The 13,925-nt window shown below is 39.2% G+C and overlaps 1 protein-coding gene across 1 annotated transcript in view; it reads right to left on the bottom strand.

The window, feature by feature from the left end:
• Positions 1 to 13,698, bottom strand: part of CNOT10 (CCR4-NOT transcription complex subunit 10) — a 35,198-nt gene extending 21,500 nt beyond the window's left edge. Inside the window, exons 1-8 of the mRNA XM_082479175.1 lie at positions 13,573 to 13,698; positions 8,061 to 8,152; positions 5,169 to 5,330; positions 4,488 to 4,638; positions 3,300 to 3,445; positions 2,285 to 2,371; positions 1,522 to 1,605; positions 524 to 641 (exon numbers count right to left, since the gene is read on the bottom strand). Coding sequence (XP_082335301.1) covers positions 524 to 641; positions 1,522 to 1,605; positions 2,285 to 2,371; positions 3,300 to 3,445; positions 4,488 to 4,638; positions 5,169 to 5,330; positions 8,061 to 8,152; positions 13,573 to 13,594 — 862 coding nt within the window. The 5' untranslated portion in view covers positions 13,595 to 13,698. The remainder of the gene's footprint in view (positions 1 to 523; positions 642 to 1,521; positions 1,606 to 2,284; positions 2,372 to 3,299; positions 3,446 to 4,487; positions 4,639 to 5,168; positions 5,331 to 8,060; positions 8,153 to 13,572) is intronic.
• Between the last annotated feature and the right edge of the window lie 227 nt (positions 13,699 to 13,925).

Below are 13,925 nucleotides of genomic sequence, written 5' to 3'. Positions count from 1 at the left end.
ACTGTTTCCGTGTATTTGAACGGAACTTCCTGTGTTCTAACTTGTGCCCATTGCCCCTCGTCCTGTCACTTGGAACCAATGAAAAGAGCCTGGCTCCATCCTTCTTCAGGATCAAATCTTAGCACTTCATGAAACATTTGCTCTTCCCTCACAATTGTCATTACAACTGCTATAGTCTCCTCTCTCAGTACAATCTGAAATCTCATTTCTAGATCTAGTACGTTGCCTTTTGTTTCATGTCTTGATTTAGAGACCCAAATATGAGTATTGCAAACATTATATTTACATTTCACAAATCCATTTTCAAAAACAACCACTGCATTGTTTAGAAGAACATTCAATGAAAAACACAGTGTTATGTGAAGAAGGACAAGAAAGACAAAAACTTATCCAGCGTATAAACCCATAACATTCATGGCCTACTCCCTTAAGCAATCATTAATACGTTTAAAATTAATATCAACGAGTAGTCCTACTATACTACATATTTAAGTACTTGCAGGATGAAGCTTTTCTATTTTACCTGTTTTCATGAAGCCTGGATGTTCAGCAATGTTTGCACTGTTTAAAAGTTTGACTGCTTTACGATAATTGCCCCTCAGATATTCAAAATTGCTCTTAAGAAAGAGAGAAGGAGCTGACTGTGAAGGAGAAAACAACAGTTAATTATCTCTTGTTTTATGATTTCTACTGCTAGTATTAAATCACTCCACAAAACGGCTTGCCTCTGCTGCTCTTTTAAAAATACATGGGCTTAGGCCCTAATACTTTCAAGAAGTAGTGTTTCTTTGTTGAGCACATGATTAACACTCACCTCCTCTGAACTAGAAAACTATGGATATTCTTTGTTACTGCTCTAAAACCCAGCGTTACTCTAGAGAACACTGTCATGGCAATGGCTAAGTGCAGAGGATCTCCTTTCTGTTTAAGAGGATCTTTCTCCAACCTGTCTTCTAGCACACTCCTCCCCACGCTTCCCTCCCTGCAGAGTTCAACAACTTCCTCCTGGGCTGTGATCTTCCTGGTCTGCCAGAGACCTCATGATCCAGAGGATTTCTGTCAAGCTAGCAGCTGTTAAGACTGGCAAAAAAAGGGAAGCACTCTCCTCCCAGTCCCTGCTCCTCAGTTAATGTAGAATTTATCTGGGATGGTGGACATAATTCTGAGTTGAGAACTCCTATATAAAAAAAAAACAAACTGCTTTCGAGCAAGAGGTAAGCCTCCACAAAATTTCAACAAAAAAGAAAAAAAAAAACTGCGTATCCCAGAATTAATCTTTTATGAACTGGTTTAAACCACTAATGACATCAGAAGTTTGTAATACCTGCAACATTTATAGTAAACTGAAAATTCTACATTAATTACACTTGCAGAAAAAAGATTAAACCCAACTGACTACATAAAGCATTATTTCAGACATCCATCCTCAATAAGACCTTTCTTTGTAAAGAAAGTTAGCAAATTATATTTTAAGATAGAGCAGATTTAGATTAGAAAAACAATAGCCTTAAGAATACTTACATTCCCAGCTGTATTCATAACAGACTTGATCTCCCTTTTGCACGCTTTTAGTGACTTCATCTGGATATAGGCTCTCACCTTATACTGTTAAAAAATTACATTTGTTAAAAAACAATAGCTTGTGCGGGTTTGCAAGATGAACCATATCTAGAGATTTATTACAGAATATTTTGTATACATCTTAAAAATAGGTAGTAAAAAGCTGTTCAAAAAGCCTTCCTAAAAAATAAATCCTACTCAGACTTTCAACAACAGGTTTATAGGCTTCATATTTATAGTACGCAGATGCACATTTTGCTCAATGTTCAACATCTACTCTACATTCAAACACAGATACTAGCACTTAAAATGACAAACTAATTAAAATAATCTAACCTCTTAATTCCAGACATTTATCTACTAAACTGAAAACAGCAATAACTGAATGCTGATAGAGAAGCATTTTGTTTCTTCACATATCTTTCCACAGAACAATACAGTGAAATAAAACCTCAGCTGATTTAGACTGTTGGAGGTCTAACAGACAAAGTCAGTGCAGCTAACTGCCATTTAAAAAAATTATGACAAACTGCAGGGACTAAAATAGGCGGGGTTTTGTGTTAGGTCAGTTTTTCCTGTACGTGGATCTTACAAAAAGAAAGAGTTAGATAAATTAATTCAAGGAGAGACAGAGTATCATAATCCACGCTGAACTAGATTTGCGCAGATGGGACTCAGTTTTAAGAAAAACTTGAACTTGTATAAATAACATGCAGACACTTACCTGATGTATCTTAGATTTAGCAACTTCTATTAAAGCTCCACTCTCAGCTTTTTGATTCGAGGAATCTTTACTTGTATTATTACCTGACTGAGTGTCAAACAAACAAAAAAAAGAGAAGCGTTACTATTAGTCATCTTTTATATTCCGTTTACAGATTCTTTCATAAGGTATTTTTATCATTCTCACATGAAGAAGAAAAATAAGTATCTTAATAGTTAAAAAAAAACACACATCCCGCCAAATACTGTAACTTGAGCTTAACAGTCAAAATCTACCAACAATCGCACCAGCCTATGGAGAGCAGAATTCTATATTAACATTAGTGGTACACTATGTTGCTCTGCAGTTGAGGTATTTTAAGAATTCCCTTACCCAGAAGGATGACATACACATTCTGGAGTCTCTCTTTAATATTTTCTTCAGCAGAATTACTATGTACTTAAAGTCTTTTATCTTAAAAGTGACATTCCATTAACAGGAAAAGACTGAAATGTCCTCTTTTCACTTCCAAGCCACTACTCATTCTACTGATTTTTCCAACAGACACATAAAGAAAGATTTAATTGGAAAGTATGTCTCATACTTTCAGATACTATGTAAAAAAGATGCTTGATTTCCCATATTATAGTATGCAATTGCAATTCCTCTCTGACACTGACTTTCTTTTCAAATTTAGGGTGTCATATGGTCATAATCCAAGACAAGCAAGGAATATATTTGTATATTTGACCCTGAAGAAGACAAGTGTCTTTCCAGTGCAAGTCTTGGACTTAAGAAACACTTCTTAGCTCCCTGGGAGTAGGAGAAAAGGGTGAAAGAGAGGGAATAAACAGCTGCTGTATACAGTTAACTCAGCTACTAACATGTATAAGTTGCTGTCTGAAGTTACAGGTGATCTAACATAGTTTCATAACTCAAAAGTATTTTGAAAGAGTAATTTTGGATTGAGTTAAAGCATACGTTAAAGCATACTTCTGGTAAAGACTTAGTGGCATTCATATGATTTTAAGCTTACCTCATTTTTTCCATTCTTGTTGTTATTGTTGCCCTGTGAAATCATTTTTTCCAGAACTGCAAGCAGATGCAAGGCCTTCTCAGCTTGGTAAGTTAGCAGGTATAAGTCCACAAGCAAGAAGCACACAGCCTGGGCAAACTTCTCTTCTGTACGCAAATAAATAAAAATGATTTTACAGCTCTAATACCTATCCTTCCAAACATGACTGGAGAAAAAAAAAATTACTATAAGTGCTTCTATGCAACATTATGAGAAAAAATAATATTTTACATAAGAAAAGAAATAGACATCTACACAATGTAGTATATATACTGGGGAAGTTGGACTAGATGATCTCTAGAGGTCCCTTCCAACTCTGAAAATTCCGTGATTCCGTGAAAAAAAAAAAAAGGTAACTTATTCAAACAGTATCAGCATAAAAGCATAGACTAAAGACAGCTTAATGTGTATTTCATGTTTATCGATTTTAGAATTGGTCTAAGCAGGTCAGCCCCAAAGATACAGTGTCTAAATAGACAGATGGAGCCATATGCATACATAAAAACCCACAGAACTTGAAAGGATTCCGTACAAACACATCTCTGCTTGACTGGCTTCACAGACTAAGTCCCAAATAGGCATATTGAAAACTGGAAGGAATTGAAGGAGAAACACGGTAGTATTTACTTAATGTATTGAGACACACACACATACATCCTTCAGCCTTGTCATCTCTAAAATTCAACGAGGATTATTAAGTTCTCATACAAGTATGGCGATTCTACTACATAGGGTGCCATAGCTCATAAAAGCTAGAGACTTTTTACTCAGATATAAGCACATACAATTATGTATGACTTAATGCAGTTACTTAAAAATGTGAGTGCCCTGACAAATACACACCCACCCATGAAGTTGTATGATGACTCAAAATACAAGATTTTAAATTATTTAATTAGCTTGTGGATATTGTTTACATAAATACCTTTTAAAGTTGTCACAAATCCATTTCAGTTTCATTATACTTTCCTGATAAATGCTGCTGAAGTACCTTCCCCCCAATTCAATTGTTGTCCTTCATTATGAAGCTTACCTTCTTTTTAAGAACCATGTTAAGCAAATTACAAATCACTTGTCTGATAGTGAGGAAGACTGAATGATCTTTCTGTAGTTATTGCATGAACAAAACTCTTCTTTTTGTCTACCTACCAAAAGGCTCTATAAACTGGTACAGCTTCTCCCCAACTGATATAGCTTCAGTATACTGACGCAGATGATACAAAATAACAGCTTGATTGTAGTACAGCATACTATTTTCAACATCATCTAAACCATCCATTTCTTCAACAACAGAGTGAACCTGAAAAAAACCCCACCCGTTCCATTAAACTTTCAATATCTATGATTTTTAAAATATTTCAAATATTTTAAGATATAATCCAAAGGTATTAATCTGTCTAAAGATAGGTCAGTAAGAGTTATAAGCTAATGAACTTTATTGTTGTTCCACATAAATCCAGCAAAAAATTTACAGTGAAATAGAAAGCTGTCAATTGAGTAGTAAACTAACATTTTCATTTCTTTATTATTTCACAAACTATTTTAGGTTAAGGAACTTTCTATTGAAAGAATATAGAAGGTCTTTCTATGGTTACAATCTCCGAAATGTTTCAGCTTCAGATCCGTTTCAACAATAACTAAAAACAGAACTATAAAACCAGTGTCCTAAGCAATTAAACAGACTCCAAGGTTTAAAAATAATCTTACTTTCTTATTCCTTTATTAAATCTAGGGGAGAAGGGGCAGAAGTTTTATTCCCATTTTACTGGAAGATTTCACCACCGTTAATGGCACTCAAAATCAAGTACCATCTCAATACATTTGCATTACCTGGTTCTTCAGCTGGTTAAGGGTTTGTCTCAAATTGTCCGTTGTTGTCTGGTTACTTTTACAGAACTCCGCAACAGCAGTATTCAAAGTTATTTTGTAGTCATCTTTGTTTATGTCTTGAAGGGTATTTAGGTGTTGTAAACAAGTATCATAGTTTCCAGCCTGGAAATTGCACATATACCAGAAACATGCATTAGAAGATACAAAGTTTAAACTATAAGGCTACTAAGTTTTAATGAAAGTATCCTCTGTAAGTTCAAGAGAGCAAAGTAGTATTTCCTTTATCAACAGCAAGTGAAGCGAACTAAACTTCTACACACATACTTCATTATTTATGCAGATTAATATGTATAAGAAGCAAGTGTAGAAGTTGCGGTCATATCCAAACTTCAAAAAGAATTTTGTGGAGGATGGACAAATGGAGTCATCGACTATTACAAACAGATGTTTCCATAGAAAGTGTTATTCCAATTTTTCTTCATCGTATCATTTTGAGTTTCACGATTCTTCATTTCCTCAGTTTTCATACTCTTTCCCCATCACATGTACATTGAGCGGCTGCAGTTGCTTATGGAAGTCCCAGCCCATCATTTTAGGTTCATTCTTCACTTCATGTGAAAAGACTGCAAGTTACAATTTAGTCTGTGGAAGTCAGCTCAAGACAGGTTGGAAAAAGAGAGTGTCACTCTCCCAGTACAGGTTTAAATAATATTTTTACAAGTTTTAGCTGTTGAATGAAGTATTCAGTCATCTAGGCATGCCTAAACAGAAACTAAGACCCAAGCATGATGCTCCACTGAGGGGTGATTTAATCAAGACCTCCGGAATAGGCAAGGATCTTTTCCGTGTTTGTGCAGGGGGAATTTAGTGACACCAAGGAATGAAAGAGAACTGCAGTCTCTTTCAACTATGTTAAACCTAAACAATTCTTCACTCTCCACTGTTCAATTCCTATACAGGAATAATCACCTTCACCCCTTCCGTATCAGGGTTTCTTCCAATCTGGTCAGTCAGATAAGTAGGTTTGTTTCCACCTCTGTCAGTGCTTCACAATCAAAAGCTATGCTCCTGAGTACCACGACCACTCTCCACTTCGTCCTCCTTTTTAAATGCTGTTCCATGGAGCTTCTCCTGTGCTCCTGCCTAACTTCCTCTATTAAGGGAACAATTACAACAGAGAAAAGCTCTGTGGTCCTTCTGCTCTTCCCAAGGAAGTTGCCATTCTGCAGCTACTCTCAACAGAATCATCCCAGTTCCTTCAGTCTCCTGTGAAAGCACAGTTATACAATTTACAGACAGATGTAGCAGGACATTGACATGCGGTATTTCCACGACTCTAAGCATCAACAGCATGGATTGCCTAGTGATCATGTGCATAAACACAGGGACTTGCAATTCAGCTGCTGGCATACTCTTTCAGACAGTTCATCTCCCAGTAATTTTCTTCACGTGTTCACGCTCAGAGCCTCTCTTCACCAGTATTAGCTTTCAGATCACAGCAACAAGACTTCTAACCACTGTTGGACTAAAAATCTTGAACTCTTAAATGCTCAGTTTATTTTGTGATTTTTTTTCCTCAGCTAACAGTCCTTTACTTCACTCTATAAAATTTTATATTATATTCTAGGTCCTGTTTAGTAGTTATTCTATCAAGGCTGAAATTCGAAGCGCAATATGATAATGCAGCATGTAAGGCAGTCCACAAAGCTATTTACAGCAACTCAATAGCAAGCAAAATTGGCAAACAAGGCACCAGATTAATTCTGCTCACATCTGTCACCACCTCACAACTCCATGAAATTAGGGAGTTCTTAAAGCAAGAAAAAAAGTAATGAGATAAACAAGATACACTGGACCAGTATAAAAGTAAAGATGAAGGCATCAGCAGATCAAAAGTATTTTAGGCAAATAGACCTGTGGGCAAGGTGGAAAACAGACAACCCTTTCATGTGCCTTCAGTTGTCAGGATCAAATGCCAATGAGCAAAAAGTTATTTAAAAAAAGTAATTGAGCTAGAAAACACTCAAGAAGACGTCAGTGAACAACATCAGCTGCAGTCAGTTTAAGGATCAATTACATGCACTTCATGTAACAACATTCCAGACAAAATAAAAGTAATCAGTGAAACATACAAACAGGAATCTCAAAAGACAGTATTTAAATTATTCCCCTGATCTATTTAATACATCCAAAACTGAATTATGCAAGGGATTGTGGAGATATAGATACAACAATTGAAAGCAAAATCAATTATACTTTCTGTCACTTCCTACACTAAAAAAAATTAAGAGACAGTACAAAGAAGTAAATTGAAAGACCTGGTACCTGAATTTCTACACACACTCAAAAAAATCTTCCAAGAAACACAAAACAGGTAGTAAATACTGCCTGTAGGAGTTATGAGTTGAAGAATATGTTTTAACATGAAGTGACAGAACAGCATACAACACTTTTTGTGAAAGACTATCGCAAGATGCTAAAACAAAAAGGTTTGTTTGGTTGCTGTTTTTTAAGCACATGTGGTTCCTTTAAACCCTTTAACACAATATTTTTAGCTTGAAGTGCTGGATTCTTCAGAGAGATCACACTGATACAGAATAGCTGCCTGCTTCTTCTAATTAACTCATCATATAGCTTTTAAGGCTACTAAGTTTTGAGAATCAAAATTAAATGTGCTCCTGTGCACTCTGTTCCAGTATTCCCTTCAGTCTTCTCACATTATAGCAGACAGAAAATGCATGTGCTGGCTTGACACACAACTAGTGCTACTTTTAAAATAATATCCTGCTAACAGATTTGCAACTGTGCTAAGAAAACAGGAAAAATAATTATATAAGGCCATTTAGCAGTTATGTGGTAAATTAGAAGTCTCAGAGTTTGGCTTTGTCTTACCAAAAAAGCTTGTAATGCACTGTTTGACAATTCCTTTTCCTGATCAGTAATCCCAGAAGTACCCGCTCCTTCATGTTTCTCAGTACCTTGATCTGTAAAGTGGACAGAAGATTACAAGAGAGTTTGCAAATATGATGACAACTATTCATCTTAAAATTTTTGTTTCTTCCCGTTCTCAAGATTCTCCTACCAGTACAAGTAATTTTCCAGAAAACTGCAGCACCGTCTCCCTAGCACACTAAAATATCTCAAGTTAAATGTATACTCCTAGTGAATTCCTCTCCATAAATGTAAATGTAGTAACCCCAGCTAAATTACTGTGCTCAATCAATAACTAAAGTCCTGCAAGATAACTGACAATGCATACATTTTAGATATCTCTTTAAAGCTGCAACCATACACTAGGATTGTCTTAATTTGCACAAAAGTTAGCAGTGAAGGCCACATATCATAAAATAAATACCACACTGGGTTAGATGAAAAACCCATGCATCCTGTATGGTGCCTCCTAAACAGCAAACAAGGGATGCTTTAGGGAACAACACAAAAAACAGAGTAAACACTAGAACTCCCCCAGTTCCCTGCCTTGGAAGAATAAGTCTCCCTAAATAAGGAGTTGCACTTGAACCATCATCACTGACAGACCTGATTTTTTTTTTTTAAACTGTCTATACTTTTGTACTCTTCAATATACTCCATCAAATGCTATCTAAATAGCAAGACATGAGCAAGTGCTGCCTATTCACTTTTTCAGCCTCACTCCTGATCTTACAGATCTTTCTTTGAACCATCTCTTTTCTGAGGTGAGCAGGCACAGTTTACTCTGCATCTTCCTCAAATGATTTTTCCCAGAATCTTCTCTAGTTCTACTATATCCTTTTCCAGATTAAGACAAGAACAGCATGTAGCAATTATGATGGTGGCCCCTTTGAGTATTTATATAGCAATATAATAAGGTTTTAATTGTCTTCAATTTCTTTGACATAGAATTCCTAATGTTTTACCTTTTAGTCACTATTGAGCATATTTTTCAGAAAGCAGCCTACCAAACCATTTTGTCATCATGCAATTATGAATTCAGTGAAGTTGCATTAAAAGCCACAGTACAGACATTCCATGTCAAAGCTGAAAAAAAAACCCACCAAACCCTTCCTTGTGCTAAACACAAACTATCAGAGGAAAAAAAAAACAACCCAAAACACCACACAGCCACCAGACCAGACAGCTTATTTCTAGAAGCATTTACTCATGTGCCAGAACACACAAAATTATTTAATGGTTTTGAAACAAAAACTTTATAAACCAGCAGCAGTTTCAACTTTTGCAGAAAATTATTTCTTTAATTTCACAGTGGAAGCTTTGATCTAACCTACCTTTTGGAATCTTAATAGGCTAGGTAGGCTTTGTAAATTCCACATCTTCTTTCTCTCCCCTGGAATTCACAGATGTAATGAAAACTCTGCCAATTTTATTTTCACTTCGAACAGATGAAAACACACTTATCTGTGAGCTCCACTGCAAAATCCATTCCCCATCATTGCCAATATATCTGGATTGTCTGCTACTGACTATGAAAATTTACAAATATAAGACAAGCAACAAAAGCAAAGGGCAACCAAACCTCGGAAGATTCATCAGTTAACAGCCACAGCACAAATAATGCAGATTTACTGATCTATTCAGAGTTTGTGCTTGTTCCTGGGAAGATCGCAAAATCCCTTCCATTGCCCTATACAATAACACATTTGAGCAAGAGCTGTAAATATTTGGCTGTGACTTTCATCCTGCATCAAGATGCCAACAAAGTTGAGATTTTAAAATCTCAACAATCTTACACCCGTGAGTTACAAAGTAACCCACTGTGATTTAGGTAAAATCCAGGATTCGGCAATTTCAGTACTCTGGAGGAATGGATCCTCAGCGGGCTGCAGAACTGCCTACACCTGCTATAAGATCTGACTGTGCACAAGGCATTGATCAACACCACTTGTACTTCCTTTCCTTGAAAGGGAAAGGCAGGAGAGAGAATTAAAACACAAAAAAAGCTCAGAAAATTTTTGATGCGCTGAGGTTTTCCACAGCAAAAGAGGAAAGGAATGAGAAGCACCTCTCCTTCAAGCTAAATATAGACTAGAACTGATTCTTGCTCTGTATCTTGTGGTTGTACAGCTGAACAGAAAGATACCACCTTCCAAGGATCTCTAGAACAGCAGCAAATAAGCAAACGCATCTTGCCTCAAACTTTCACGCTGTTACATTACCTGCTTTACTTGCTCAGCATGCCTTTCAGATTCTGCTAGTAAAAGTAACCATAGTGTAGAGACTTGAGACTCTAAAACTTTTGAAGTTGATAATGCTCGGTCTGGTCTAGAGGTTCCTCACATACAGATTTACCGAGCAGAGTGCCATCAACTACCAAGTGCATTAGTGATTACTGCCACTGTATGCAAGTCTGTAAAACAAGCATCTCAAATGAAGGTGCGCTTATGGAAGTCTCAATCCTGAAGGAAAATGTCTTCAATTAAGTGAAAAATAAACCAAACAGACTGTCCAACTTGTGTAATAAAAGCACCACTTATACAGTTGTTTGATGTATTTCCTACGGAAAAATTAGGACAGGTCTACAGATTTCACTACGTCTCTAAGTCTGCTGGTACATTAAAAAAAAAACCACCAGAATGAAACTGGGGACTACTTTAAGCAAAAACAGAACTGTCCCTTCTCCTATAAAGTCAGTTTTATGGCTGTAATCTGATCAACTGTACCTACTGCGACTCAGTAAACAAAGCAGGTTTGTGAAACTTGAACTGGAAGCTTATCAAGAAAGAATAAAACTAAAGGCCAGCTGGTGTAGTTCACAGCATAGCTCTTTCCTTTGAAAAAGCAACATTTTGGTGACTTTCTACCCTTTTTTTCCACAAACACACTTGAAAGCTGTTAAAGAGCTAAATGTCCTTCTAATCTACTATAATCCTGCCACTTGTTTAAACCAGGATCTGCTGCTTCAGTTGATCTTTATTATCAAGACATCTCACAGACAGGAGTCACCCAAAAGCTGGCTGGTGCAAGATACTGAAAAGAACCCTCCAATTCCACTTAAATGGGGGGAGAAAAAAGTAGTCTTTCTCTCTTGGCTGCAAATGGCTATCAAGTGCTTACAAATAAAACTATTACTTCCATATTTCTTGAGGCATTTGAAAATGAAAGAGGTAGGTGCATTGTTCCCTGGCAAAACATAAAGCATGCCCCTTGCTCACTCAGATCTAGTCACGTTCGGCATTCTTGCAGAAGCACGTGGTGTGGGTAACACATGGCACACCAGGCATTACCAATACGCTCCTATCCATACAGTAGCTACAATTATCAGCTGAAATATCTGAAACTGTGCAGATTCTCTGCTTCACAAATGACAGGACTCTGTAAATTAAAAAAAACGTATCTCTATAAATTGTATTTCCATATGGACCTGTTTGCTTAAATTTTCCTTTTGTCAAACCTTCATAACTACAGAGCAACTCCAAACCTAATACTTGTCAGGCAAGTGATGAGAAGCAAAAGAGGCAACCTGGGAAAGGATGTAAAATTCAACTGCTCAGATTTTGATCTGGAGGAAGCTGCTGCACTGAGCCAAAAGTCAAAGAAGCAAGTCAGGAAAGTGTCTTCCTAGTTAGCAGTCCTGGGGCTGAGCAGCAGAAACACTGCATCGCAGATGCTTGATTGCTTTGCACAAGCAGACAGTTGTTCCTACTGGAGAAGTTACATCATGGTGGACAACAGAACTTTGAGAAAACTGGCTGTGTGAGAGGAGAACAAGGAAAAGCATAAGACTGCCACCTGAAAAGGGAGCTCGCTCTCCTCAACAGCTTGCTGCGACAACATCATATAAGCAACGAGAAGCCCCATTTCCCACATACACATAGGCGAAGACACCTGGAGAGCGATTGCAATCATTATCCTTCTCATACCTGCTCTCCATATCTCCAAGGACTCCTGTTCCTGAGCTCTCTTGTTCCTAGGCCCTGTAAATTACATATTGCATGAACTGTGCTGAATCTTTTTTTTTTTTATTTCCAAACTCTACAGGCAGAGGGATAATCTCTTCCTTGGAAGGGAAGGAATCTATTACATGGCTCTTGCTCCAAAAGCATTTTGAAAGGTATTAAGATCATCCAGAGTGTTCTACCTTTATGAGATAATGACAGTTTGTGGCATCAAGACTACATTTTTCTATGAAGCACTGCTCTACTAGTATAAATATAACAGATTTCTTCAACACTGTACAATGAAATGCAAACACTTCTCAGTGGAAAGTTATTTGTGACTCACTGCTATGAACAAGCACAGTATGTAGAACACCTTGCCATAGCTCGTGTCCTAGATTCATTTGGGCATATGTCCTTCAAGAAAGCATAACTGAAAAGTTCCTTCAACACTTCCAAGAACAACAACAACAAAAATATAACAAACTTAATATTTTTTGTGTCATTTAGGAGACACAGTGCTTATAAATAAACACAGGATAGTTTAGTACATGTCACTCAGTACAGTACACCAATTTTTCCTACTATCTTTTTCAGATAGTGAGGAGTTTCCTATTTAGCATCCAGAGAAAAAATGCTTGAGGCCATTTTACATAGTGTTCCCACCACATAAAACCAACTGAAAGAAACCCAAAGAACACTAGTAGATCCCTTTAGCTTTCCTCCACATCGCCATCTTCTCCGTCCCCGCTGAGCTGCCATCTGAGGGAAGGACCTTTCCTGCAAAGAGGACTTCTTGCATGAAGGGTATTCTTACAGGAGATGGAGGAGCAATAGCTTATCAATGCTAATGAGTTACACAGCAACTGTACTTGAGATTTATTTTGTGTGTTTACCAGAAGGTGATTTACTTTTTAATTTCGGTGATTTTGCTCTACAGTGTCCTTTCAGGCCCGAGGGTAGGAAAGACCCACTCATCCCCTGAAGCCAAAGCGGCAACTCACAGGGAACTGGATCAAACTCCAGAGGTTAAGTGGCAACACGAAGCGCTCAAATCTCCCCAGCACCTCCCGACTGCCCCAGTTTAACAAATCAACACAGAAACTCAACTTTTGTAGCGATTATTGAGCTCTGGGTGACACCCTCCACCGCCAACAGGTCCATAGCGCCCTCCCCAACGACCCCTTCCAGCCCAGGAGGGTGCAACAGCTCAGCCCCCCTCGCCGAGAGAACGGAGGGCCTCAGCCCCACACGGTCCAGCCGCTGACCCGCCAGCACACAGGCAGCGGGCCTCGCCGGCACCTCACACCGGCCACCTCGGCCGCCGGCGGTAGCCCGCAGTCCTGCCGCCACAGGGGGCACTACTTCCTCGGCGGAAGGAAACAGAGCTGAGCAGGCCAATCCGCACTTTCTCCTTCCGCCCGGGACGTACCGGCACTCACCGCCCCCCGCGCGGGAGCGTATCCCTCCGCTCCAGGCGGCCCAGGCCCGAGACGGACACGGCGGACCGCGGCGGCTCCCCTCGCACTCACCCGCAACCTTGTCCGCCGCCATCTCCCCCGCCGACGCGGTGCCGCCGCGCAGCCCGAGCGTGCCGACAGGCCCGAGGCTCCCCCCCGCTGCGCCAAGCGCTGACCGCACTACCTCCAACCGGTCGCTGTCCCCCCCCCCGGGACTACTTTTCCGCCGCCGCTGCCCTCCGCGCGCCGAGCCCGCCCCGCTGACTGCGCCACTGGCTCCTATTCGCCCGCCGCTTCCGGGTTCCCGGCGGCCTCGCGACGTCCGGCCGTTGCCGGGGGACCGCGCATATGACGTCAGGACGCCACGGCGCTTCCTGCTGTCGGGGGGGAGGGGGTGGGGGCGCGCAGTGGTGAGGCGCATGCGC

The sequence above is a fragment of the Vanellus vanellus genome, assembly GCF_965231255.1.
Source record: "Vanellus vanellus genome assembly, chromosome: 2".
Taxonomy (NCBI): domain Eukaryota; kingdom Metazoa; phylum Chordata; class Aves; order Charadriiformes; family Charadriidae; genus Vanellus; species Vanellus vanellus.
Note: the sequence above shows the minus strand (reverse complement) of the source record. Positions and strands in the feature narration are given on the sequence as shown.